The sequence below is a fragment of the Liolophura sinensis genome, chromosome 11 (genome assembly GCF_032854445.1).
Source record: "Liolophura sinensis isolate JHLJ2023 chromosome 11, CUHK_Ljap_v2, whole genome shotgun sequence".
Taxonomy (NCBI): domain Eukaryota; kingdom Metazoa; phylum Mollusca; class Polyplacophora; order Chitonida; family Chitonidae; genus Liolophura; species Liolophura sinensis.
The window spans coordinates 27901641-27929072 of record NC_088305.1 but is presented as its reverse complement, the minus strand read 5'-3'; the positions used below and the strand labels follow the sequence as shown (position 1 = coordinate 27929072).

The 27432-nt window shown below is 37.3% G+C and overlaps 2 protein-coding genes across 2 annotated transcripts in view; one reads left to right on the top strand and one right to left on the bottom strand.

The window, feature by feature from the left end:
• Positions 1-897: 897 nt before the first annotated feature.
• Positions 898-25886, bottom strand: LOC135477933 (uncharacterized). The gene is made up of 13 exons (XM_064758155.1): positions 25658-25886; positions 22218-22296; positions 19992-20179; positions 18868-19130; positions 17926-18160; positions 10667-10859; positions 9322-9665; positions 7849-8004; positions 6888-6982; positions 5913-6046; positions 4554-4643; positions 4261-4413; positions 898-3942 (listed from the first exon to the last, which is right to left on the bottom strand). Exons 2-13 carry the CDS (start codon positions 22279-22281, stop codon positions 3791-3793), a joined length of 2067 nt encoding a protein of 688 aa, XP_064614225.1. The 5' UTR covers positions 22282-22296; positions 25658-25886; the 3' UTR covers positions 898-3790.
• Positions 25887-26151: 265 nt separating this feature from the next.
• LOC135477878 (transmembrane protein 98-like) overlaps positions 26152-27432 on the top strand; it is a 34396-nt gene continuing 33115 nt past the window's right edge. Inside the window, exon 1 of the mRNA XM_064758088.1 lies at positions 26152-26277. The gene's annotated coding sequence lies outside the window, so the exon portion shown is untranslated. The remainder of the gene's footprint in view (positions 26278-27432) is intronic.

The window sequence follows — 27432 nt, the reverse complement described above, 5'->3', positions numbered from 1 at the left end:
TTCAAAGGAAATACAAAATAATGGCCAGATAAGGCCATTCCGAACAGGACACTTATGATCACAACTACTACCAATTCTCTTCAAAGGAAATACAAAATAATGGCCAGATAAGGCCATTCCGAACAGGACACTTATGATCACAACTACTACCAATTCTCTTCAAAGGAAGTACAAAATAATGGCCAGATAAGGGCATTCCGAACAGGACACTTATGATCACAACTACTACCAATTCTCTTCAAAGGAAGTACAAAATAATGGCCAGATAAGGCCATTCCGAACAGGACACTTATGATCACAACTACTACCAATTCTCTTCAAAGGAAATACAAAATAATGGCCAGATAAGGCCATTCCGAACAGGACACTTATGATCACAACTACCACCAATTCTCTTCAAAGGAAGTACAAAATAATGGTCAGATAAGGCCATTCCGAACAGGACACTTATGATCACAACTACCACCAATTCTCTTCAAAGGAAATACAAAATAATGGCCAGATAAGGCCATTCCGAACCGGACACTTATGATCACAACTACTACCAATTCTCTTCAAAGGAAATACAAAATAATGGCCAGATAAGGGCATTCCGAACAGGACACTTATGATCACAACTACTACCAATTCTCTTCAAAGGAAATACAAAATAATGGCCAGATAAGGCCATTCCGAACAGGACACTTATGATCACAACTACTACCAATTCTCTTCAAAGGAAATACAAAATAATGGCCAGATAAGGGCATTCCGAACAGGACACTTATGATCACAACTACTACCAATTCTCTTCAAAGGAAATACAAAATAATGGCCAGATAAGGGCATTCCGAACAGGACACTTATGATCACAACTACCACCAATTCTCTTCAAAGGAAATACAAAATAATGGCCAGATAAGGCCATTCCGAACAGGACACTTATGATCACAACTACCACCAATTCTCTTCAAAGGAAATACAAAATAATGGCCAGATAAGGGCATTCAAAGCATCACATCACAACAACAATTGTCTCTGCAACTAACAACACAATGGTGTGACTAGTCTTTCAAAACAGCATATTTATGATCACAACAGCCATCATCTCTGCAACTATCACTAGACATAATGGTCAGACTAAAACAGCACTTTTATGTTCAAATAAGGTATTCTTTCTGCCAACAATACAACATAAAATTTCGTGTGACAAAAAAAAAAGGAGGATATGGGGTAACCTCAAAAATTGCCTGTCCAAGGCTTTAAAAAATAAAGTAATCCACCAGAGTACAGTGCAGACACCCACATAAATCACACTTACCCTAGTTTATATACCATAGCGATATCATAGCATTACTACAGCATTCCTCTACCCAGTCTGTAAAATGTCATTACTACAGACAGTCATAATGTTTGTGCCCTAACAAGCCACACTGTGGGCCCAGTAATTGTGTGGGGGTGGCTTTCTGGTGTTTTCAATTATACAACATTTCATGGCAATAAAAAAGGAAATACGCACATGGGGGAAAATAACTAAAAAATAATATATGAACCAATATGCTGGGTAACATTAATTAATTAAAAAAAATGTTTTAAGACAAAACTAAAATCTCCAGAGCGTATTCACAGCAACACAAACATGTGTCCCCTTTTATAAAGCCTGATCGTTGATTATACCAAAAATGAAAATGAATAGTGCAAAACTGTAATAAAGGTCATGCTGTGTGTACGGAAACCGTCAGGAAGGTAGAGTTATCAAGTTTTGTGAAAGAACACCTTGGACTCTATATAATTACTCGTACACCTGTAATTTCACTACCAGTAGTGTCAGGTGGTGAAGGTGAAAGGTAACAAATACAGGTGGTATGATGACAGAAACCTCTTAAATATCAAGCCACATTAACCCTTCATTCAGCTCCTTAGTGAATACAAGGAATGCTTGGGTTCTGTTTCTTAGTATGTATACTAGTATATAATGTGGCCTAGCATATAAAAGTACAAAAAAAGTTATCAGCTTTCTTCTTGATGTGTAAAATTGGCTCTAAACTACAGTTTTCATAAGTGAATGGTGACAGCTGTGAAAACAACTTTATTGGGACGACATTCCGTTATGGTAGCTCTAATCTCGTCCCAAGTGCCTGTTATGTTCATTAATGACTTCATTTCCGAACTTTTTCAACAATTCACAGAAAATCTGCATAAAATAGAGGTTATTATGAAATATAAATTATAAGAAAATCATTTTCTCATTTTTTGTTTATGGCATACTCAGCTTTGTGTTCCTTAGAACCATACTCTATGTTTTATAGTACCCTTTCATATATCGTTTGCTGTGTGCCTCCTATTCTCTGATACTAAGGTGGCATAGCTGATGTTAATGTGCCTTTCTGTTGAAAAAATACAAAATTGTGTAGTATGAGAGGCTGCGAACGTCAGAAGGTCATTACAGCTGTGCTACACACTTTAGCGCACATCCATGTACTCAAGGATATGATGTTCTTGGATAATGGATACGAGAGGTCCAAATCCCAAGGTATAACAAACAGATGAAGAAAGTAATACCAATTACAAGTGAGAATGTGAGTCAGTGACTTACCAAAGAACGGTGGTTTACCTCGAGCAGTCCGGTATCCTCCAGCCATAAAACTGACCCCCATTGTTGTATAAGTTCAAAAATCTTATGGCCTTACAGAGCTATAAAATGAATCAAACCAATCACAAAATCTTGTTTAAACTTATACATGTTTACACTACATGTAGTTTAAGATGGCAATACTGAACTGTAACTCTCAATAACTGACAGTATTCTTGCTGTATAAAACATTCATGTTTAGTAGTATTAAAGAAAAACAAAAGCTACAATCTGAAGTAAGCTCTTCAGACAGACAACTGAAAGCTATGCCTAAAAATACAGTTATTTTACGATTCAGATGTTTTGAAAAGTGCTTAAGACATTCAAATGTTTGAATTCTATGATGGGCCTTATTGGTTATTCTGATGGTGTTTGAGAACTCTTTTTACTCATGTAGAAAAAGATCTATTCCAACATTTAATGTCCGGTTTAAATTTGGAAAAACTTCCTGTGATGTCAGAGTTCCTGAACAGTGGTAGTATGGCCAATAAAGCCCACCTCTAAATTCAAATGCCTAATTGCCTTTTTAAAAAATAGAAAAATATAACTGGTCGTACATGTACTTTTTTGCAAGAGTTTTAAGTGTTCTAGCTGATGATGTCCATACTTTGATTTTGACCGGTTTTTCCTTTAAAGAATGAGCTTAGATAACGTTAAAATTAGCTCTTTCATAACAATCTGCGTACTTGAAGTAGACAGAGCTGAGCTCCTCTTTTTCCTTTTTGCATAGATCGATGGTAATAGGAGTTAGACAGAACATCCATTTATAAAGCTGCACTCTGTGTATGAATGTTTTTTTTTTTAAATCGCCGAGATATTAATATCTCTTACTTCTGTACAGGTCTGGTCTCTATAAATAGTGCTTCTTCCACTATGAAACCCATTCTCAATGTTTTCACCCCTCTGACTTACATGTACATATAATGGCGCTGTGGGTATTCATTCAAAGTTTACTGTTAGTAAACACAGATATAAAATGTTTGTTGAATTATATTTAGAAACATTGGTCTTTTACAAATGATAATGGTCAATAACTCATCCTGTTGATCTGTTTGCAGACCTCCTGCCACAGCTCTTCTACTGAATCTTCCTCAGAGTCTCCTCCTCACATGAGGTGAGAATCAGTGCCTGGTTGTTGTTGTATGTCTCAAAGTGAAAGTGGTGGAGATTTGCAGATCTCTATTCTTCTATGCCAAACTGATCCTGTAGTAGGTTGATCTGCTGCTGGACATTCTGTAGCTCCTGTAACAGCTCCTCTGCTGAATCTTCCTCACTATCTGCTCCTGACATGGGGTGAGAGTCAGCATCTTGTGGGGATGGTGGAGTGTCACCTGTACAAGATAGGAAAGACTTAAGTTGGATTACCAGTCCTGTCTAAAAACAGATCTAAAAACAAAAGGTGTAGATTTTATGGCTATCATGTCAGCCATATTAAAGAAATCTGGTTTCGGAAAGGAAATATTTGGTATTAAGTTTAACAAATTAGTACGAAAGGAATAAAGTTTGAGAGAATAGAGACAATAGACAGAAAATTAACAATACAGAAAAAAAAGGAAATAACAAAGAAAGAATCAACGGACTAAGAAATCAAACAAAGTCTTATCCAAGCTCATTCTATAGAACAAAAGCTACAATAAATGTACTGGTACCAGGTAAGTTAGGTAGGCCAAACTCTGAGGCTGTGTCTGCCAGCTTGATGCCTGGACTCAGCATGGTTTCTGGGCTATCATCATAAAACAGTATGTCCAGTCCTCGTGTTCCTGCAGGGGCCTCTGCTGGTGGTTGTAGGTCAATGCTGGCCTCTGGAACAAGGGAGACAACTGCATGTGCTTAAGTGACCAGGTGGTAGCATCCAGTGTTCATTTATCTATTTTTGCTATTAGTAGGATGTTCTTGCAAAAAAGCAATAGGTAAAGCAATAGGTAAAGCAATAGTAGATTACCTTGAACTTCATCATCAAAACGTAACAGACTACTGGATTCTTCTAAAGTGGCCAGCATTGCCTCCAGGTCTTCTGAACCTTCAGACTTGGCTGGAAGAATAAGAGTGAGTGAGTGAGTGACTGCTTGGGATTTAATGTCGTACTTAACAATTTTTCAGTCATATGATGACGAAGGAATCCTTGGAGTGCATGTAATGTGCCTTCTTGTTGGATTGGATGGATTTCTACCACTCTTTTATCTAGTGCTGCTTCATTGAGACGCCTTACCGAAGGCAAGTAAGCCGCTCCGCCCAAGACATTATACTGATATGGGTCAACCAGTCGCTGCACTATCCCCTCCAAGCTGAACGCCAAGCGAAGAAGTTACAACTTCCTCCTTTAAGGTCTTAGGTGTGACTCGACCCAGGATTGACCCTGGATCTACCGCTCCCGAAGCAGACGCTCTACCAACTGTGCTATCTGGGCCAGTAGGAAGAATAAGAAAACACAGATATGATCGTGATTATTTATATGGAATTAACTATGCACTACACTCCTGTACAAAGAATGTAATCACTCCCTAGACTATGTGATGTCTAATATCTATTAGAGAATAGACTGCCATATTAATGTTTGAGTGAACTGTGAACAAAATGACAATTTAGCTTCTCAGGTGTATTATGCTACAGAAAGACGACAATTAATTATGCTGTGTCAATTTGTTATGAGTTATCAGGCTATAACAACGCACTGACCATATGAATCAAATCTCTGCAAACTTAACAAGGGGTTTTGTAAACTAAATTTATGATTAGATACGAATGATGGCTCGAGATGTTTTAGAATTTTTATTGTCAGCGCTGACTTGGGATGTTAACAAAAGTCCATCTAAGTGTATAGGGTATTCTGTTTCTAATTTTTCATAGAGAACATCTGGATTCCCAAAATATATCAGAAATTCATATCAGTGACTTCACATCATGAACAGACATCACTTCACCGTCACAAATTAGGAAACATATGTTTACAATTAATACATGTACACGTATATGTATTTTCAACAGATATAAACAGAAATTAATAACTTATCTAGACACATTCTAACAAAGAAGCAGTCTCTTTTACTGCAAATATGGTTTCGTCCGTGAAAGAAAATAAATTTCAACGACGTCCCAGGACCTAACATTCTAATTTAAGCAACCGAGCACTTTCAATGAAAATTCAGCGTAGGTAAAAATCTTTATGTGAAGATAAATTAAAACTAATTGTTGAACAAACAACAGGCCTTTTTCAAAAGAAGAAACATGAACAAATGGTAGATTTGAACTCCATCACCATACATGAAAACACAAACACATGAATTATCAAGCTTGCACAGACCTTCAGTATCCTCTTTTTCCTCATCACTCTGACGCTGTGACGAGGCCAAACTTTTGTTGGCCCTGATGACATCTGGCATCATACTTTCGTCATACTCTCGTCCTCGTATATAAAACTCATATGGCAAAAGATTTCTACAACATCAAACAAAGACACAGAACACAGGTGGTCAAGATGTCATCTTGACATTTCATTTTGTGTTTCACAGCCAAGCTAACATTATATGTCTTTAACAGGAAAAATCGCTGTTATAATTGGCCTTTCCCACACAGTGGATGATTTTACTTTTATACGCTCCTACAAAGAGATTTATTTTGCTCTTATAACAAAAATCTACACTGATGTAGCCTTAGTTCAATCCCAGTCTCAGCAGGGAATCCCTCAGACTTTGGGATTAAAATCCGTGCGTCACTTTACTAAATTAGCTTCATCTGTAATTAGCCAAAAGCTTGTCACTGCTTTCCATCACTTAATTATAACCGACTGCTGTGTAACAAGTAATAAATAAATTTTCTTGCATAAAATGACAATTTCTGCCCATGGCATTTTTTGTCACAGCACGACAAGAGAAAATACAACATGTATCATTTTAATAAGTGAACATTTTTCACCAAATTTATAAAGACTATACTGGAGATTTTTGGCAAGAAATCGATCAGGGCAAATCCATTAAAATTTTTGCTATTATTTTAAAATGGCCAGAGTACATGTAATGACCGTTCACAAAATATGTCTGAGCATATCTTACACATCAAAATTGGTAATAAAGTTCCTAAAATGTATACTGCTGGTTGCATTATAACTTTTTCAAACTTTAGAATCTTTTTAATGCTTTAAATAGTTCAAGTTTAATATTAACTAAAAGGTTATAATTTCAGCTATACTTGGCAAAAAACTAAAAAAGTTTGATTTGAATACAGATTTTTGGCCAAAAAACTCTCCAGTATAGCCTTGTTAACAACATAAGACGGTTACCTGAGGTAGAAGGACTTGGCTACCGATCCACTGGTTGAGCTGGGACTATTGGTGACTTCCCTGTACACGCGAGCCCAACCTTTCTGTTTACATACCTGAACGAAACCAGAAGATGTATTCGTATACATCTAATTTTTGGGACAGATATTAGTAGAATGTTACATTTCTTTACCAGCCTTATGGAAATGTAAACATATGAGTATATTGTTCATTAGATGGTCTAACCATGTAAGAAAAAAGAAACTGCTTCAGTGACATATATATTGGCTAAAATGAGCAGGCCAGGTGTCTCAAAAATTAGAAGAAATAGGGTGTTACTTTATTTGTGTTTTATGTCATAGGCAAGAAATTTCATTTATAAATGCATCAGTGGCTAAGTTTATGGGTGGAGGAAAGCACGCTGGGCCATGAAAAATACTTTGCATTCCATCACGTACCCGACAGACCTATTGACATGAAATCGCAGACAAATCAGCAGCTAGGATCTACTGTAGACATGAACAATTAACCTCAGTGGTCAAGGGTCAAACTGATTAATCACCCTCCCAGCACCTAAATAATTAAATTAAAATAGCTGCTTTAAGTCAGGAGGTTTGTCACGTACCAGGCGAGGGTCAGTGGTGTACTCCAGGTACTCCTGTTTCATTCATATCCATGAAATTCAAAAGTTCTTGACCACAGGGTTAGAAAGCAATTAATCTTACTTTCCAGATTTTCATTCAAAATGTCTTGACAACCTCTCAAAAAACTGCTTTTTAAGAATATATCTCATTGTCTCAAAACTGCCTTGCCACCGACATGATACTGGTGATTGTTTATGTTGACATTTATTTTAATACATCAATGGACAAGTAGTACCAGTTATTTTTGACTTACTGGTACAGTTTTTAAAATTTGCAAATGCTTTCATTTGTAATCTTCCTCTTCTCCAAACATTATAATTATATAAAAGGCCGCTTACATAGTGGAAGCCTCCAAGTTCAAAGACAGTGATAAACAGCTGAAACAGTGTGACAGGCGTGTTCTGCCAGACAGGAGATGCACCAATCTTCATGCTGTGACGATCCATGAAACGACGAACATCATGCTCAAACGCTTTCTCATTTCTTCTGTACATCTGAGGAAGAAATAAGAGAGGCCCACTGACCGAAAGCATGATGATTCTTTTAAAAATGCATCTCAAAGATGGAATCAAAGTTAAAAACACCTTGTTAGGTTTCAATATTCTTCAGTTTGGATTATATCGGACTTACCCCAAATGACCTAAAATTTCGCTCAAAAAAGTGCATTTTCAGAGGCAAATAAATGTTATAAAATACAATTTTCGCTGCTGAAACTTACAATTTTTCAGTAGCATATCACCCAAGTTTCAAGCAAACCTCAAAAAACCTTTTTAAAATCAATAGAACTCAGAATCAGGAAAAATGGGCAAGTTAAACATGGAGAAAATTTAGGGTTAAGTTGATGGTTTGTTCAGGTTTATTTATTGTTCAGGTGTGTTTCCGCCTAGCACTCAATCCCACTGTTCACTGGGCCTGATGACCATAACTGGCTGACCATGCTCGTGTGGTCATGTGCACACTTTAACGATTGCTGAAGAACACTCGTCCTCTGCCATTAGTTTCTGCCTATCTCTATGTTACATGTTGGATGTCAGATGATCACAAACTTGCCGAAGGTCCGCTGGTCGTCTCTGGGCACTCTGTATTCTTATTTATTTATTTATCTGATTCGTGTTTTATGCCGTACTCAAGAATATTTCACTTATACGACGGCGGCCAGCATTATAGTGGGTGGAAACCGGGCAGAGCCCGTGGGAAACCCACAACCATCCGCAGGTAGCTGACAGATCTTCTCACGTACGGCCGGAGAGGAAGCCAGCATGAGCTGGACTTGAACTCACAGCAACCACATTGGTGAGAGACTCCTGTGTCATTACGCTGCGCTAGCGTTAGCGCTTTAACCGACTGAGCCACGGAGGCCCCCACTCTGTATTCCTCGAGTCAACCCATAATACTGAAAAAATTCTTCAGTACGGTGTTCAGTACAACAATTTAAATAAATAAATAAATCAATCAATCAAATCATGGCATCTGGTTTCTGCTTGCCAAAGAGTAGACATGACATTTATTTGACTGGAGTGTGCTTAAGCCCCACTCGAGATGTGACAGATCAAGGCCAGTTTACTTGGTCAGTTCAATAATGTTTTTCATATTCAGGACCTAAGTCGGGATTTGGACCTAGGTATATCCCAGTTTTCGTCCCCCCTGATGTGATCCTCAGATAAGGTTTGGAGTAAACTTCACAGTAATATAACCACAAATGAAACAACTTAGTAAGAGGGTAACTCTAAAGGACAAAATTCAAAATTGAGTTCGGAGTTACCTCCCCTCACACAAGGGCACTGCCCCGTTATTAACTCTTGTGCACATACCTCCACATCAAAAGCAAGTCTTTCTTCTTTAGTTGTATTCACCAGAGAGGACTTGAAACCAAAGTTTGTCCTGTAACTAGATGTTTTGTGACGGATCTGTCCATTACTTGTAGTAAAGGATATCTCCTTTTTCCCAGCTCGATGCTGACATTTGTCTCCCTCTCCGTTACACATTATTTCAAAGTTCCGTTTCAATGGAGCCTCACTTTTAGCAGGTAGATGTTTGCTTTTTTCTTTCACATCACCCTGTCTAGACTTTTTACGCTTCTTTCCTCGTCCCTTTGATTTATGCCTTAACACTGTGTTTTCGTCCTCATCCGTGAAGTCAAACGCACTGTTTGGTTCTGAAAGTGAAAGTAAACCAGGACCATCACACAAGTAGATGTTACCAGCATGTACTACTTCAGTGGTGGCAGCACTTTGACGGCATGGACTCGCCGTGCCATAAAAAGACACAGTATATGTAGACACATGGAATGACTTGTCACTGTCATATGACTGAAACTTGATGACGCAGTATGTTGATGTAAAATCCCAAGCACAAACACATACATTAACCAGCATGAAAACATCTTAAAGACGATTTAAAACAAGTCATCCTTATTTTCTGTCATTAGAGCCCAATAACATAAGATTAAAACTTTACCATGAACTATCGATAGAATCCCAAATCAGTGTCTAGTTCTTTTAGCCACTCCTACAAGCATTATTATGAGAATGTCACATTTTGAACATTCAGGAACACAATGTATATTTACTTAAAGAGGACATAAACAAAACTGACATTTCAAGGCCATCAATTCCCCCAGTAATGAGGGTATTAAGTGCGCAGAACTTTCACAGTTACACAAAACAGTTTAAGATTTCAGTGAGTGCGTGTGTGGGTGTTGGGGGTAGGGGACAGTTGGATGGGGTGTGGAGTGTAGTGTGTGGAGTGGAGGTGTGGGGTCAGCTCTTCCCCTTATACCGCGTATTAGTTTGAAGCCAATCCGGTCAAATCATGCACTGGAGTTGTTGTCCTGGTAATTTTAAGCAATGGAAAACTAAGATGATAGCGAAGGCCATCCATGCCTTAAAAACAATCCCAAATGTCCTTTTATTGATGTCACACCACTGTGCACATGATCAGCAATCAATCAAAGCATTCTTAACTTATTTTCTGGACATCATTTGTACCACATAATGATGGATAGCTCAAATCCCAACACTCCCTAGTGGTTCTCTTCAAGGGACAACAAACTATCTTCAGATTCACCATTGTGGTACAAATATACCACATTTAAACAAACTGCAACAGTTGGACCAACCAGGGGGGAATAACTCTAAAATAATAATTGATAGTTACCTGCCCTTGAGTGCTCCTGGGTCTCATCTCTTAACCATTTAAACACACAAGTTTTCAGCCTCTCTTCTTCACTCCATCCTAACATCGTCTCCGCCTCTTTGATAGCCACGTCCACACTCTGTCGTCTGTACACTTTCAGTTTGGGCTTCTGAGTCTGATTTGTTATCCTTTTTCCTCGTCTTTTATTTAAGGACTAAAATATATTATTATTCAAATTAACGTAACACAAAGAGATTTTTTTGCAAGGTTACCTTTATTTATTTAATCGGTGTTTTATGCTGTACTCAAGAATATTCCACTTATGTGATGGTGGCATGATAGTGGGTGGAAAATGGCTTGGGGAAATTTTTGTGTATCTCCACTCAACTGAATCCAATAAGAAGATTTGCCTTGTACTCTGTTTTTACTGTTTATTTTATAAAACATTTAGTAACTTTGCTCATTATGTATTTCATAAAACAATCGCTATCCAAAAAATACACACATTTTCATCAAAAAACTACACTCATGAAAGAAAAAAAGAGAATTATTTTGTGAACATAAATGTACCTGAACCAACCCCTCTGGTCCTGCACCAATAAATCAAGCATTTTTTGTGACAATGCCCATGTCTACTAAACCAATAACACATCAATTCAAGTTGCCTTAATAAATTGCAACAGCGTTTGGTATTATTAAAGTACTGCTACATAAACAACAGATTGTAACTGTGGGACAGCACGACTACTCACATCTGCTGGTAAGTGTCTTTTTTTCTGTGCATTTGCAATGTTTGATGAAAACCCATGGAGATGCAATGACAAGAATAGATGATTGAACAGGGGAGGATAGCTACATGTATACTATATCCCCCCGCATTATCATGTCTTTGTCACATCTCTACACATTATCTTGAAGTTAATCTTCCAACTAAAGAGGGGAAAGTGCAACGACTGGTTGACCAGTATCGGCCTAATGGCTTGGACGGTTGGCTTACTTGCCTTCAATAAGGCGTCTCAGTGAAGCAGATAAAAGAGGGGTGGAAATCCATCCTGCAACAAGGAGGTACATTACATGCACTCTAAGGATTCCTTTTTCGTCATATGACTGAAAAATTGTTAAGTACGACGTTAAACCCCAAGCACTCACTCGCTCTCTCAATCCAACTTAAGACTTCACAGAACCTGCATGTCAATTTCATTTCGATTTATTCAAACAAGAGAAGAAAAAGTCTTTAACCCCCTCTAGTGCCCCATTCACAATTCTACACAAACAATGAAGATATAATAAATCAAAATAAGTCTGTACATACATGTATTATGAAAATATTGTGATCGGAGTTCAGGTAACCCAGCTTATTTCGAAACTACATATATACACTCTAGATGTTCTCTGTTTTCTCTCTCTCTCTTGCTCCCTTTCTTTTTTTTCTTTGTTCTCTAGAATGTAAAATTGTTGCTGCCCAAAAGAGGAAGGTTGGTCATGGTTGAGAAGTTAAATTTTTAATTAGAGGAAATTAATGAATAAAATTAGCAAGACCAGTTACGAAATGAGGAAGAATGTAAAGATAAAATTCCACCAGCAAAATATACAAAAGTTGTGATAAGATTTGTAGGTCAGTAAGAAAAGCTGTAGAACTTGTTTGAATCTATATATGATATGGCTTGCACTTCATATACATTCACTTCCACATTGAGATAATTTTTTAGTGTAAACATTAGATGAGCTAATCATCAGTTTGAAATAAAGAAAATAATAAAGTACAGATAAAATGATACAAAATAAAAAAAATTGTACTTGGTCATCTGGGCATCCTCAAATGAAGCGGCCTGCATGTCCACCATCAAATAAATACCATGAGTTACTTTTGTTCAATTAAATTCTTCAGCCTTTTTGTTAAAATTCAAACGGAGTAACATTTTCATGCATGACTGACTACATGATGATGGTGGTTGCTGTTATAAGGCTGATACTTTCAGAAAGTTTCACAAATGACTGTGATCTTTTAATATGGCAAAATGAGCAAAAACTCTAATCTCTAACTTTAATATCCAGTCTAACAGGTTCAAACTGTGAAATCCACATTACACAATTCTTCCAGATCACTGTCCTGCAACTCATCTACTTCAGTATTTGTATGTTCAAATGGCACATGTTTAATACTTGCAGGATATGAGAGCATATTTTGAAGGTTCCTAACTGGGCCCAGTGAGTGCCAGAGATTTAGCCAGAGCTGGAAATCAGGCAGTGTCATTTCCTTTTTTCCCCTATTTTCTCCAAGTTTATTTTGTCAGAATAGGGTGCCTCAAAGACACCGAGACACCTCGCTGGCTAAACCTAGGGTGAGTACAGAGAGAGGGAGATGAGCTAAAAACTGTCATTACTTAAGCATGGTTCAGGGGTACTTCAGGCTGTTCAAAGAGTTAGGTACTTGACAAAAAAGCATGTATCTTTTGTTAAGCATGATATACTGGAATAAATTACACAAAACCTACTGAAGACTACACCAAACATTAGTGCTCCTACACTAAACATTATTAGTTAATACATATAATAGTATTTCACCTGAAGTTTAGCACTTAAATTTCAAGTCACGCATTTTGCTTGATTCTCGTGACTCATCCTCCTTATAGGGACATTTAAGAGTTCTTTAATTAATATCTCATCGGAAAAACTTAAGTGTTAGCCTCAAAAGTATCATTACAAAGTCATTATGTGTTTCTGAAAGCACGTTTTTACATGGTAAACTTTAGGAGAAACACAGGTATTTTGAGATGGAAGATGTGTCATAATTAAACTGCCCAAATCAACTTTACTCCGCCATATGCACAAAATAAAATTAAAAAGAAGGATAACTGTATCAACATGTGCCTTGTTATATACATGCATGGACCTGCTGATTAATTACTATGGGGTGCACTGTATTTCACCCAATGTTTGGTATGTAAATAATTCACATTCAGAAGCACATAAACGTTTTAAAATGGTACTTTTGATGCCAACACTTACGTTTTTCTGATAAGAAATTTTCTAAATTTCACATGAATTCTTAAGTGACGCTATAAGGCAAATGAATCATTGAGGATCAAACAAAATGTGTCATCTGAAACACGCTAACCTTAAGGTGAATTACGGTACCGGTAAGCAAAATGTGTCATCTGAAACATGCTAAACTTAAGGTGAATTACGGTACCGGTAAGCAAAATGTGTCATCTGAAACACGCTAAACTTAAGGTGAATTACGGTACCGGTAAGCAAAATGTGTCATCTGAAACACGCTAAACTTAAGGTGAATTACGGTACCGGTAAGCAAAATGTGTCATCTGAAACATGCTAAACCTTAAGGTGAATTACGGTACGGGTAAGCAAAATGTGTCATCTGAAACATGCTAAACTTAAGGTGAATTACGGTACCGGTAAGCAAAATGTGTCATCTGAAACATGCTAACCTTAAGGTGAATTACGGTACCGGTAAGCAAAATGTGTCATCTGAAACATGCTAACCTTAAGGTGAATTACGGTACCGGTAAGCAAAATGTGTCATCTGAAACATGCTAAACTTAAGGTGAATTACGGTACCGGTAAGCAAAATATGTCATCTGAAACACCCTAAACTTACTGTGAATTACGGTACTGGTAATTAAAAACAGAAGAAGGCAACTTGGCAAGAAATGAACACGTTTTGTGCATTTTTTTGATTTTGAAATATAAAGGTATCACTTAAAACTTCACAGGTAATATGGTATTAATTAGTCTAAACAAAAGATTTCACTGAGTAAAAACATACATGTATGTATCCTAATTCTTCAAGCTTTTCAACAACCTCTGCAACCAATATCTGAAGCAAATTCTGACAGAGCTATAGGGGGCAGAGAAATGATTTGCGCAGATTTATGAAGCCTGCATCTTTATATTGATTAAAATGAATTATTTTACTTTCATTTTCATAATAACAGGAAAGTCGATGAAAGGTCTAAAAGGTTGATTTATTTACGCCTTACTCAAGAATATTTCACTTATATGATGGCGGCCAGCATTATGGTGGGAGGAAACCAAGCAGAGCCTGAGTGACACCCACAATCCGCAGGTTGTTGGCAAACCTTCCCACATACGGCCAGAGAGGAAGCCAGCATGAGCTGGACTTGAACTCACAGTGACCGTATTGGTGAGACGGTCCTGGATCATTTCATCGCACTGGCATGCTAGGCACTTTGGCCATGGAGGCCCCTGAAAAAGGTTGAACATTTACTGTAGATACTATCACACTAATTGAGTTGGTTTAATGATTTTTTCAAGAACTACAAACCAAAACAATTAGTGACAAATTGCAGCGTGTCCTTTAACTGTCAAGTGTTTTATATGCAGGGATGAAAGTGAAATCAGAAACAGATAATTAGAAGCCTTGATTAATATTATACAGGACAGGTAGATAATACCATGTATATTTATACAGAGGGACATACACTCAATTGTTTTTATTTATAGCCTTTTTTTAACAGACAATAAAATCTAACCTTAAGGGATAACCAGGCCCACCAAACAGGTTAAAAAAATAACTTCCTATTTGCATACCTTTTAGTTTTTAAAAACAAGTTTAAATACTTCCAGAAAAATATAAAAAAAAAGAAAGCCATTAATTATGAACAGATATTTATTTCAGAGGTTGCAATGGCATACTGCATTTAAAAAAAAATATTATGCTATGAAAGCATATGTAGGTTACACTTTTGAACAAACTACAAGTATACCAATCCTTAAAATGCACTTTCAAGTCTAAAACAGTTTCTTCAACAAATACACAATGTTTTTAAAATGCCTTTTTTAAGAGTACAGGTATGAAAGTAAGGTATATACGGTATAGAGCAAGGCCTGGGAGGGAAACTTCATGCCCGGGTGCACTAATTAGTACAATAACAAGCATGATATATTTTCACCCCTCAGGATAAGGAAAGCTTACAGTCCACATCACTAATCTTTTCAAGAGACCTGAATGCTCGTCAATTCATGAGTGATAGAAAATATAACCTAACAAGTTAACCTTCTCTATTTCATACGTGTATTTCAACTAGCCAGTCTAGTTCTCAAAGGCAACAATTTTTTTTTTCACCAAAGACTTTTCTGGATTAGTTTAGCCACACCAGATGTTTAAATACTATTGTCGTCATTCTGGAATATGGAGTATAGCGCAAGGAAGTAAACAAAGCGCAATAGAAAGACTGATTCACCATAGTTTGGTATTCCTTAGTGCTTAAGTGCATTTCATTTGGCTCCATTTCTGGTACATGCATATTAATATTTCTGTCAGAAACTTTTGAGCATACAGTTAGCTACACTCAGAATATCAGGGGCTTGTCACGTCCATTCTTTTCACGCTCACCCTCTGATAAACATAGATGCATTCTCCGTTAAAACAGCTTTGTGACTCAGTTATCAGAGAGCTTAAAGCAAATGAAAAAAATGCCTGGTAGACAGGGAAAATCCATACACAAAATATTACTGGATGGTTTACGTCATGTGATCCAACTGAAAGCTGACTGACATTACGTGACTGCCGGACAATTAAATGAATTATCAAGTATTTTAATAAAAAAAAAAGTCAACATTGAAACACTAGACTGAAACATAAGTTTTTCAAATGGTTGGTCAGGCAAATATGACGAATTTGAAAACAGATAAGCTTGCATGTTCGCCGACTGGCAGTGGACAGCCACTGTGCTTTTTGCGTTGTCAATCGACTCAAAGTCAGACAACAACAATAAAGAACGAGGAGATACGCCACTAATATTATGAATGTAATAGGTAGTTCAGTTAAGCTTCTTCTGTATATTTTAAAATAAAATATGCTCCAGGGCCCAGTTGTTCAACAGCATATTAGGGCTTAAGCCTGGTATTAACTTCAGTTCAGACTTAAGTGTCATTTACCTTGTATTAGGATGAGACTGCTCTTAGGACTTAAGCCTAGCTCAACTTTAATACACTTTTGAGCAACTGGCCCCAGAAGTTGTCTTAAAGTAGTCTAAGTTAGTCTTAACTTAACTACTGCATTGTTCCTGAACTTACATGTGGACTTAAACGCTGCAGTATCTCTAAATATAAAATAAAATACACTAGGCTACACTGTTACCAAGGGCCCAGTTGTTCAACAAGGTAATGACTTAAGCCTGATATTAACTTTAGTCTAGACTGAAGTGTCATTTACTTTGTATTAGAATGAGACTGGTATTAAGACATAAGCCTTGCTTAACTTTAGTCCACACTGAAGTGTCATTTACTTTGTATTAGAATAATTACTTTGTATAAAAATGAGACTAGTGTTAAGATTTAAGCCTGGCTAAACTTTTGAACATCTGGGCCCAAGGGCCGAATGATTCCCCAAACCCATAAAACTTGAGATCACTGAGAGCAACTGATACATTTTTCAAAGACATCTGGGTCCAGTTAGTTGAGTTTTCAAGGACTTTTCCCGTCCTACATAGTATGAAATAATAGGAAAAAAATTAGAGAGTAATACACTTCTCCTGGGGAAGAAACTTAGATAAAATTTTAATTTAATAAACTATTTAATGACAATATCATAAAGAAACTAATATTCGGGAATGAGTCCGTATTCCATACTTTACAACATTTTCCCAGGGCTTAGCATTATTATGCGTGTTTTCATTTTCAAGGACTTTTGAGGTCTTTCTGGCTCCATACAATCACTAATGGGCTAAATATTTGAGCAGCAGCTGGATGGTGTCAACCCTACAGCAATTCCTCAGAGATAACATATGGCTAGATGCAATATATACATAATCGATATCTGTCTTCAAGTTTCGCTCCCCCCCCCCCCCCCCCCCGAAATGCATTTTGAGAGGCAAAAATAACACATTTTGTCCTGAAACTTGTTTCCAGTAGGATATCCGCCTACCTTTCAGATAAACCTTATATTACACAGGTACCTTTTTAAGAGCTTTTTTCTCGGAAACCGGCAAAACGAGCATCTTAGTCATGGATTTTGGGCAGTTTTGGGACAAATACATGTACAGTATACAGTATTTCATCTAAAGTTTTGCCTGCAAAAATGACCTTTCAGAAGCAAATAAAGGCCTTAGAATGGTTCTGATGCCAAAACCTATTTTTTCTGATAAGAAATTATTCAAATTTTTACAAGAAACCTTTTAGGTGGGACCTTTCTAGGTGGAATCAATCAGAATGAAGCAAAATGTCTCACTTGAAAATAGCATGACTAGGTGAAATCGGCATTTGAAATTTTCACCAAATCAAGTGCTTCCATGTACCTTAGCCTGTAAGCCACTCCTACACTCGCTCTTTGAGGTTGAGGTACTGCTTGAGTCAGGTTCTTTGGGGCCCTCAGGGTTCTTGTGTCCGTACACAGTGACGAAATGGCTGCGGACCCAACCATGGCTACGTGGCTCCCCCAGGAACTCCACGTGGTAGAACAACGGGTCTTCTTCCTGGTCCACATCCATCGACACCCCACAGGACGGGTCTTTAGTCACCAAGGCTGGCCACCTGTAGAAAGAGAAGATTAAGACTAATCAGATAAGAACTTCTACTGTATTAAACTGATCTTCAACATTTTTGGCAATTAACGAGATGATGATATTGGCTCATTACAAAGATGGTGGCTGCAGTGCCATTCCTAAAGAGGGATGATTTACACCACAGCTGCGCAACAGACCTATCGAAGTAATCAGGTAGATAAGAATAAAAGTAAAAGACAAAAACCAACCTATTACAATCTTTTAGGGGCTATCACATTGCATGTCTACAAGATGTTTGCATGTATTCAAGAATCTATATATTCACACAGCATTGTTCTATGCAGGCAGAACTGAGATCATCTGGTGTCATTCCAAGTTCTCAAATGCATTACACTCCCTTTATAACATTGTAAAAGAAGGTCAAACTGGACAAAATTAATACTAAAAGAGCCATTTACGTGTCTCAAATTATCAATATTTGGGTGATACAAAAGTCATCAATTTTATTTTGGGCTCTTAAAAATGAGTGAATGACAAAATATTTTGACCCCAGAATATACACTATGAAGGCAATGTTAAATGACCAGCTCAGGCTGGTTTCCACGCCCAGATAAAACACCCTGATTTTCCATGGTTTTCAAAGCCTGGAGGTATTACTTTCAAATTCCAGGCTTTTCTAGTATCTAAAGCCTTGCTACAAATCCTCCGGACACTGTAAGCTTGTACAAAACTGACCTGCAGTAGCCCACCACTGTGGCCCAGACCAATGCTCCTTCTTCCAGCTCTGAGAACACATACTTCAAACCAATTTTACGCGCGAGTTTGTCGTAAGAGGCGTAATCTTCCTCCGATGCCTCACAAGTGTTATGAGCAGGATCTGAGTTCATGAAACAGAACCATTTGGAGTTGGCGGCAATGTCATTAATTTCGTGGTTAAGAACACGTCGCCACTTCTGACAATGTATACTGTCACACTGCACCCAAGTCTCATCTTCCATCTGATAGGACAGTTAAAAAAAGCATTATACCAAAACTGCAATAGATATGTTGTACTGTTATATCACACACTGTAGAAACCTTCAAAGTTTCAAGACCATCCTCAAAAAAACTTCTTTGTTAGACATAATTTGACCATATCAGCAAATATTGGGTAGATAAGTAAGGAAGTTTGATCTTACAAAGGGGTGTTTTGAGGTTTGTTTAGAAAGCAGAATGACATCCTACTGGGAAAATGTAAGCTTCGGCACAAACAGTAGTTTTATGACATTTATTTTCCTCTAAAATCCACATTTTAATGCAAATTTTTAGGTTATTTACCATAGTAAGTTTTTTACACTGAATATTACTCAATTACACTGATATGGAAATACCCTAAATCCTCATCCTTTTCGTATACAAAAGACCAACTTTCAGTGTAATTTATGCTCATTTTTAATTTGATTTTGGAGGAAAAACTACACTGTCTGGATGGGCCGGTTTCAAGGCTTCACAAAAAATGTAATTTTATCAGCAAACACAGGAATGCCTTCAGAATATCCTTGAATAAACAGCTTGCAAACATGCTAAAAGGATGAAGAATTACAGTTCCAATAATAATCTGTTAATGGAGAAATGTCACACTTTATGAAATTTTTCTAGGGCCAACTGAACGCAATAATAAAAAAGCAATAAAATTTCTAACTTTGTAATGAACGAAAACGCCCAAAGAGGGAGAAGCAAACAACATAAAAGAGCGGTGGATGCATTACGTGACTGCACGCTCGTCTAGATATAAACAAACAGGTAAATATCAGGTGTGTAATTGACATTTAAGCTCAGGTATATACACATGTATCAATAAACACATCAAAGCAGGTTACCTGCTGACGAACTTCTGTATCCTTAAGAAAGTTCTGTGACCCAGTCATGCTTGAGTAAGTGCTGAACAGATCATATTCACTGTCATTACAGTCCTGCTCGTCACAGGTGTTCTCTGCTTCCTCTCTGAGCTTTGATCGCTTTTTTTCTGAAGAACCTCTAGGTTCATCTTCAAACAGTTTGGGGAGAACTGAAAATATTACGGTGCTTTTAGTTTAGAAAAAAAAAAGGAGCCACTTTAAAAACATGATATATATCATTCACACACATACATCCATGTACATGTTCTTTCTGTGCATATACCTAGTATGTAGCCTAGTATTTATTTATTTATTTATTTGGTGCTTTATGCAGTACTCAAGAATACACTGTATTTCACTTATATGATGGCAGTCAGCATTATGGTTGGAGGAAACACAACCATCCCTAGGCTGCTGACAGACCTTTCCATGTAGGGCAAGAGAGGAAGGCAGCATGGATATCAGACTATTTTGGTCAGTCTCATTCTCCCTGATCATTTGTGGCACTTGTATTCTTAATTACATTTGACTACATATAAATAAATCATGGTGAGTGCAATTGTCAATTGCTGCAAAGCGCCTCTGTCTCCTCATAATAAAGGTCTGAGTTCAATTCGGAGCATGGTCACTGGGGATATCATACAGTTCATATAAAATCCTGTTTCTGAATAGGCATGTAATGATACAGTTCTGTCACGATACAATACGATACACGATACAGGAGTCTCAATACACTATGTTCATGATACACCCGCTTTATACAGTGCCTTGTCTGACCATTGGGCTGGAGAATAAATCATTATTCAATTTTAGCTAGGTGAAGCCCTGCATATTTCATTATTTGGTAAGAAAACAGATCACATCACAGCTATATCAATTTTATAAATGAAACATAACTCTATTAATCTTCTTTGAATCTCCAAAAATAAAACATAATTAATTTTCTTTGGTTAAATTAAATAAATCCACCTGTGAATGAGTCATTCTTAATAAATAAAGTCACCTGAATCCAGTGTTTTCGACCACAGGATATGGGTGCAAGTCAAGCGCAATAAACACCCCAAACTGTTTGGTAATTAATTTTGCTCTTGGTGAGGTTGTTCCTAGCTTTTAATGTAGCAAGTCTGACATGTAGTTACCGAGCGGTTACCTGCCAGGAAAGCAAAATGCTTCCACACAGCAGATCTGTACTTCTCACCACTCGCATGGCTTGGGGTATCAACTTCTTTACACGACGCCATTTTGGTTGTTGATCTTTCAAGGAGACATAGTACCGGTCATTTGATTAGCTGTACTGCTGACCCAGAGCCAATCAGAGCAATAGTTCTGGAAACGGGCTGACTTCCGCTGTAAGCCGGTAGCCGAAAGACAGATTTAAACCTGGCAAACTAAATGTTTGTGAGTTCATTCACACCTTCGCAAACTACGTTATACATTGACGCTGCACTGTTTATTGAGAATAAAACAACCAATATGAACTCTGCATCGCAATATGTGTTTTGGTGTATCGATACGCGTATCGTGGGCAACGAATCGCGATTCACCGGTACAGCGGTGTATCGTTACATCCCTACTTTTGAACACAAGTTTTGAACAGAATGATACAACTGACACAGCCAGCTAACGTGTAAATTTGACTTTAATGTGTGATTTCACCTTACAATAATTACATGCCATGCAAAAGAAAATGTAAGGGGTAGATTTTGATAGGTGTCATCATGATGTGAATGGGTGGGGTGTCATGTTTGGTGTCTGTCGAGACGTGGTGTCAGTCGAGACGTGGAGTTTCACTGAGGCAGCACTGAAACATGCCTGAATCATAAAGCATGTATGATTTGATGTATAATGACAAACCTGTTTTTGAAAATCGTGTCCCTGAAGACACCATTACTTAGAAAATATCTTGAAGTCAAAAGCTGTCCTCAAAACAAGGTTTGTCTTGATAAAATTTTACATAGGAAACTAAAAGTCATGCAATGTATCTTCTTAAAGAACTGAAGCTGATTGACGATGCTTGAGACACTATTTTATGAGTTAAAGCCATCCACATTGGTCAGGCTTGAACAAATCTTTTGACACTAACATACCTATACATGTAAACTTAGGTTTAGCTTAGGTGTAACATGTGCTTGCCTATCTCTGCCAGAGTGCCAGCCAGCAACTATTCTGTATCCCTACAACATAACTTTGTGAATTAAATGTGCTTACCTATTCCCAGTTCTCTAGTCTTTCTTCTTGTGTTTACTGTAGATAACAAAAGGCTTTTCTCCATCTTCCTTCACACTTTCTATTGAAAAAGAATGTCAAACCCATATCTGTTAATAAATACCGGCATATAAGATACCGTAGAGTAATACGTTACTAAATTCTCCTACTGAAAAACAGATGAACAGAGAGCTTAACAAAATAAGAGCTAGTGAAATTGGGCAGTTCCACAAGTTGGTTTGTGTGTGTTTCTCTGTAATGATTAGTTACATGTATGTGTGGATCCAATGTGTGGCTAAACAGCAAATTTAACCATCCAATTTTGTTACCAATTTTCAAGTCTAAATATTCAAATGGCACATGAACACCAAAGGAAATGGCTACACTTCTGATTCTTTCACTCTTATTTATCTGTCAGCCGGTGCAATGGATGTTTAACTAATATCATGCTCCTTACTTTGATGTCTTAATTGCATGGTGGCTTTAATTATGGAACCCTGGGTGTTGGCAGTGATTGGTTCATTGTAGGGTCAAGCTGTCTGGACATAGAAGATTTCTCGTCTCATCCGAAAACCAAAGTAGACTGATTCATCCAACTCATTCTGACACATGATTGTTTGTTGATGTTTTAACCTTGATGTTAAATCTGTCAAGCGTACCAATTTTTGATTTAGAAGAAGAACATTCCTTATATTAAGAAGAGTTTTTCATTGCATGTTTTCATTAGCTCCTACTGTCTGTTTCTGTTTCTCGCCTGCACTACTTCTGGAGATATAAATCAATGATTATGGGTTAACACTGCTATTTCTGTAGGGAGACTTCTGTTTGTGTACAATCTAGAGCTTCTAATGCACAACTGCAGCACTGAGGTCCGTCTCATGCAGGGCAAAGATTTTTCAGTCAAGTTTTTGGATTGCTGTTCTAAGTCTGCTGCCATCTGCACCAAGCACAGCAAACTGGATAGGAGGCTCGTTTGTTTTTGTCCATTAAAGAACAATCTTTATCTCGTAATCCTTGAACATCTTTGTCTGCTTTACTGCTGGGGGAGAATATGCGCACAATTTTATCTCTGAAGAGCTTTGGGTCGAACGGTCTGGAAGTAGTTGGTGTATCCCTAAAAAAATCTACAAGCGATAGTTACAGGTTAATCACAAGCACCTTTGGATAGTACAGTCAAGTCTTCATCATGGTGAAAATGTTACTGAACTGGCAGTCATGTTACCTTTTGGAAATTTGTTCCGTGTTCAAGTCCTGTTGCCTGATGTCCATGCCTCATTGTAGAATGTTCCGCGAACCTAATCTTCTTGTGATATCAAGGATTCAGATTCATCATGAAAACCATGAATGATGCCTGGCTGTTCCATTTGCATAGTAGTGTCTTCATCAATGAATGATATATCCATTAAGAAATAATTCGCTTCAGGACTCATTCAGTTAATCCATTAAATCCTTTATACAACTATATCTGTGTATTTTAATGTAGTAGTTTAGCAGATTACATTTATCAAGTGGCAACGACCTTATATGACGTCACTGTTCACAATATGTCCAGGAAAGTCCGCTGAAATATCCACTGTTTCAATGGCAATTCAAAAAATTTGAAAAAAAAAAAAAGTATTTCGTCTGACATACACTTCATCATTCTAAAATAGAGATGTACCTACTCCCTCCTTTGAGATTACATCTCTAATATACTTGGGCGCCATACTTTCTACAACAGCGACGTCAAGAGCGAGGCTCGTGCATTACGTCATCTGATCTGAGATGACCACTTTCGTACTCATTTATGTCAACAACTGCACAGGATGGAGAACGTACCGAAATGTTTAGCAGTGCACTATTTACAGGTTTCGTGGGTATTATTATCATCTCCGTCCGTGCTCAAGCTGAACCACAGCAATTTAAATAGATTTACACACTTACCATTTGATTTTGCATAACAGAATTCAGAGGGGATACAAGAATAGTTATCATGAGTTCTTCACTCTGTTTTCAACGCTGGATGACCCAAGGCATAAGCTGATATACAAGACTTTTACCACATCCAGTCGATTGCAATGACATCTTATATGCCACATGAAAAGCTGTGACCTGCTTTGCCTTTAGCTATACAGAAAAGCCATCGCTTGCCTTGGCATACGCAATTACTTCTTTGAACTCACTTTTCACGCTTTCTTTTATCACAGCTGCCATGTTGAATAACATAATATTCATTAGCTAACACGTGAGTAAATAGTTATTTTTATTCTGAATGTTTTTGATTAATTCAGATGCAGGTAGTTGCTTGATATTTATACCATTGGAACAGATTTAGGCTCTAGGAATCTGAAAATACTTATTAAATATCTCATACTCCTCTATCAACAATTATCCCCAAGTTTTGGGGGAAATCACTGCGCTGATGGTGCCCATCTATACATGAGCCTTGTCTTGGTACCTTAGGATCACGTAGAAAGGCGCGTTACCTCAAATGACACTTGATAAGAGTGTTTTTTCCTGTTTTTTGTTTGTTTTTTTTTGTCTAACTTCAAAGTAGATATTTACACTATGCAGAGAGTATTAAAGAATAATTTAGTCCTTAATCTTAGTGTTTGGCAGAACTTTCAATTAACAGCAGTCTTGATGGAAAGTCAAAAAATCTGATCAAGGGTTTTGTTTGCTAACATTGTATTTTTCAGTCCTGTAGATCACAGGTAAGGAAATGACACAAACATTTACTTACCTGAGCTAATGTGCCTTAACTCACAGTAATAATGGGTGTAAATTAAACAAATACATAGCTGGGCATATAAACTGTTGATAAACTCTTACAAACCCAGCTGAAAACCTTGCAAATCATACATATAAATGTACAGGTCAACTGAATATTCAGCTAATAGTGTACATGAAATATAGACAAAATGTTTCATAAACAATCCAAACCACCTTTTTAAGTTGGTCTAACTATACTATTACCATCAAGCCCACGATATATTGACGTTTCTCTTGCTTTTTGTATTTTGCGCAACACCTTATAAGGTCATTTTTCCTTTCATCAAAATGTGTGATAAAGCTACCACTGCAGAAAGACTATCATGTCTTAATTTATCTCTACTGACCCAATAAACATGTTAGTACCAATTACGATTGGCAACCTCAGGTAGTAGGCCTACCCCAATATCATGTCCTGCCCCTGGACTACTGTAGCATTTATCCTAGCTGTAACAATACATACGTCGTTGTTGAACGGAACATTACTGCTGCAATAGGGAAGACGTCCCATAACAAGGCAGGCTATGCTGTATGCGAGCGCCAGTTCAAATATAATAAAAAACAAACATAGTCATCCAGGGTTATGTGAAGAGCAAACAATTAATACTCTTTGCTGCCAATAGCAGAAATGTACATAATGTAACTTTTTAAAATCACAAGTTCACCAATAATCTGCAAGTACAAATGCTTACCGCAGAGCGAACTTCCCGTCAAACTTTGAGTCTGACTCAATCAACTGAGAAATCCGTCGTCTGCTGTGAAAGAAACGCACCCGAATTGTTTAATGACGAAAATTAGGACATGAATCCGCTTTGATCATTACCCTTCTGTATACAATAAAACTACCACTTCCTCTACCGCTTAAAGTAACAAAACCACGCAATTACATTGCAATGATTTTCACAAATTAAAAGCAAAATTTCCCGCAAATCTTGAAGCCCTATCACGTGACAGTTAGTGACCTGAAAAGAACTTTTGTTACTCTCTAGACGAAGTCTCGTTAGAGTAAGAATTTAGGTTATTACGTAAACTAAATAGAATAACTTGAAAAAAAAACTAGTTTAAAAATAATATCTTTTGTAGAAAGGTGTGTCAATTTAGCAGTGGTCTTGCATGTAAGGTGATGGTCATCTTCAAGACGTTTGCTGTCAAATCTAGGTCAGTCTGCCCCTCTTCGCCATTTTCATCGGATCAACAGGTCACAGTGAAAAAGTTTCTAAACTTTCTCGCTTGCATTGCGATTTGCATCCGCGGATCGCCGGTGATTACTGCAGATTAGCGGACATTGTCTTCCGTGAAATCTGCTTGTCGGGTGAGCCTTTAAGGATGATATTTAAGATAACCATCTCCTTGTTTTGTGCAAATTTTGTTTACAGAGTTACGTGTATCGGTGCATGGGTATCAGTGCATTGACACAAGTCACATTACAACAAACTACAGTGTACATAGGCCTACATCATCGTAATGATAAAAACCATATTATGTGTGTTAATTTCCAATTTCGGTTTTGTCATGCCTGATGTTTAAGCTTAGTGTACCCCAGCTTAGTAGTCGTTACTTGTACCCTCAGATACATCTTGCATTCTTTAGTTGCAGTCTGTCTTCAAAGGTTCGAAAGAGTTTTTATTTTTATTCGATAATTATTGAATTACTGGTAACTTATTAAGTCACTGATAAATAGTAGACTTTGTTTAATTTCAACGATTTATTTGTAGAAACTTGGCGTTGCATAGCTTGAATTTTTTTATGTAGGCTTATTATATGAAACATGTAGGCCTGTGTACATTATCTTTTACATGTATATGTGTTAAGTGTTGTCGTTTTGTGTGATATCAGATGAGACAACAAAGTTTATCAGATTAACTTGAACTACATATATAGTATGCATGTATGTTGCCCATTCTGACTGTCATAGAGCTGTATTTTCCTGTATGTGTATGGATACATTTATGATCGTATAAATTCGTTGGGAAATGGTAAGCATTAGAGGAGCTTTTGGAAGGATTCTCTAACCCAAATCTCCCCACACCACCCTCTCCCCCCCCCCCCCACCTCTCCAATTGCCTTAAGGTGTATTTTCCAAATTACACTATTATATTTAATATCAGGTTTAAGGTAAACATAATAAAAGGATTTGTACCTAAAATCTTGAATGCACCATCTTTTCAATCTGCCTTGAGGTCTACTTCTCCATTTTAAGGGGCTTGATGAAATGATCTGTTGACATTTTAAATTTGAGTTTTGTTTTCTATAGATCATCGTGTGTGTGTATAATATATAGCTGTTAACTTGGAAGTTTGCCACATAGAACTCCATGGCATTCCTTATATTTACTAACATGACTAACGCCACTTGGAAGAGAAAGTGCCTTTGTTGTTGGGTCATGTACATTTCTGTGATGTCCAGGTTATTTCAAGCGTGTGATATTTACCTGTTCTCCAACCTAAGCTATTTCTGATGTGACCTT

Bases quoted from the DNA above. Each gene is read 5' to 3' on its own strand.
- LOC135477933 (XM_064758155.1), bottom strand. From the start codon at position 22,281: ATGGAGAAAAGCCTTTTGTTATCTACAGTAAACACAAGAAGAAAGACT. The intron at 4,644-5,912 runs GTCTGTGCAAGC...TTATTCTTCCAG, and splicing joins GGAAAAAGAGGATACTGAAG to CCAAGTCTGAAGGTTCAGAA. The intron at 3,943-4,260 runs GTACCAGTACAT...TATCTTGTACAG, and splicing joins TGGCCTACCTAACTTACCTG to GTGACACTCCACCATCCCCA.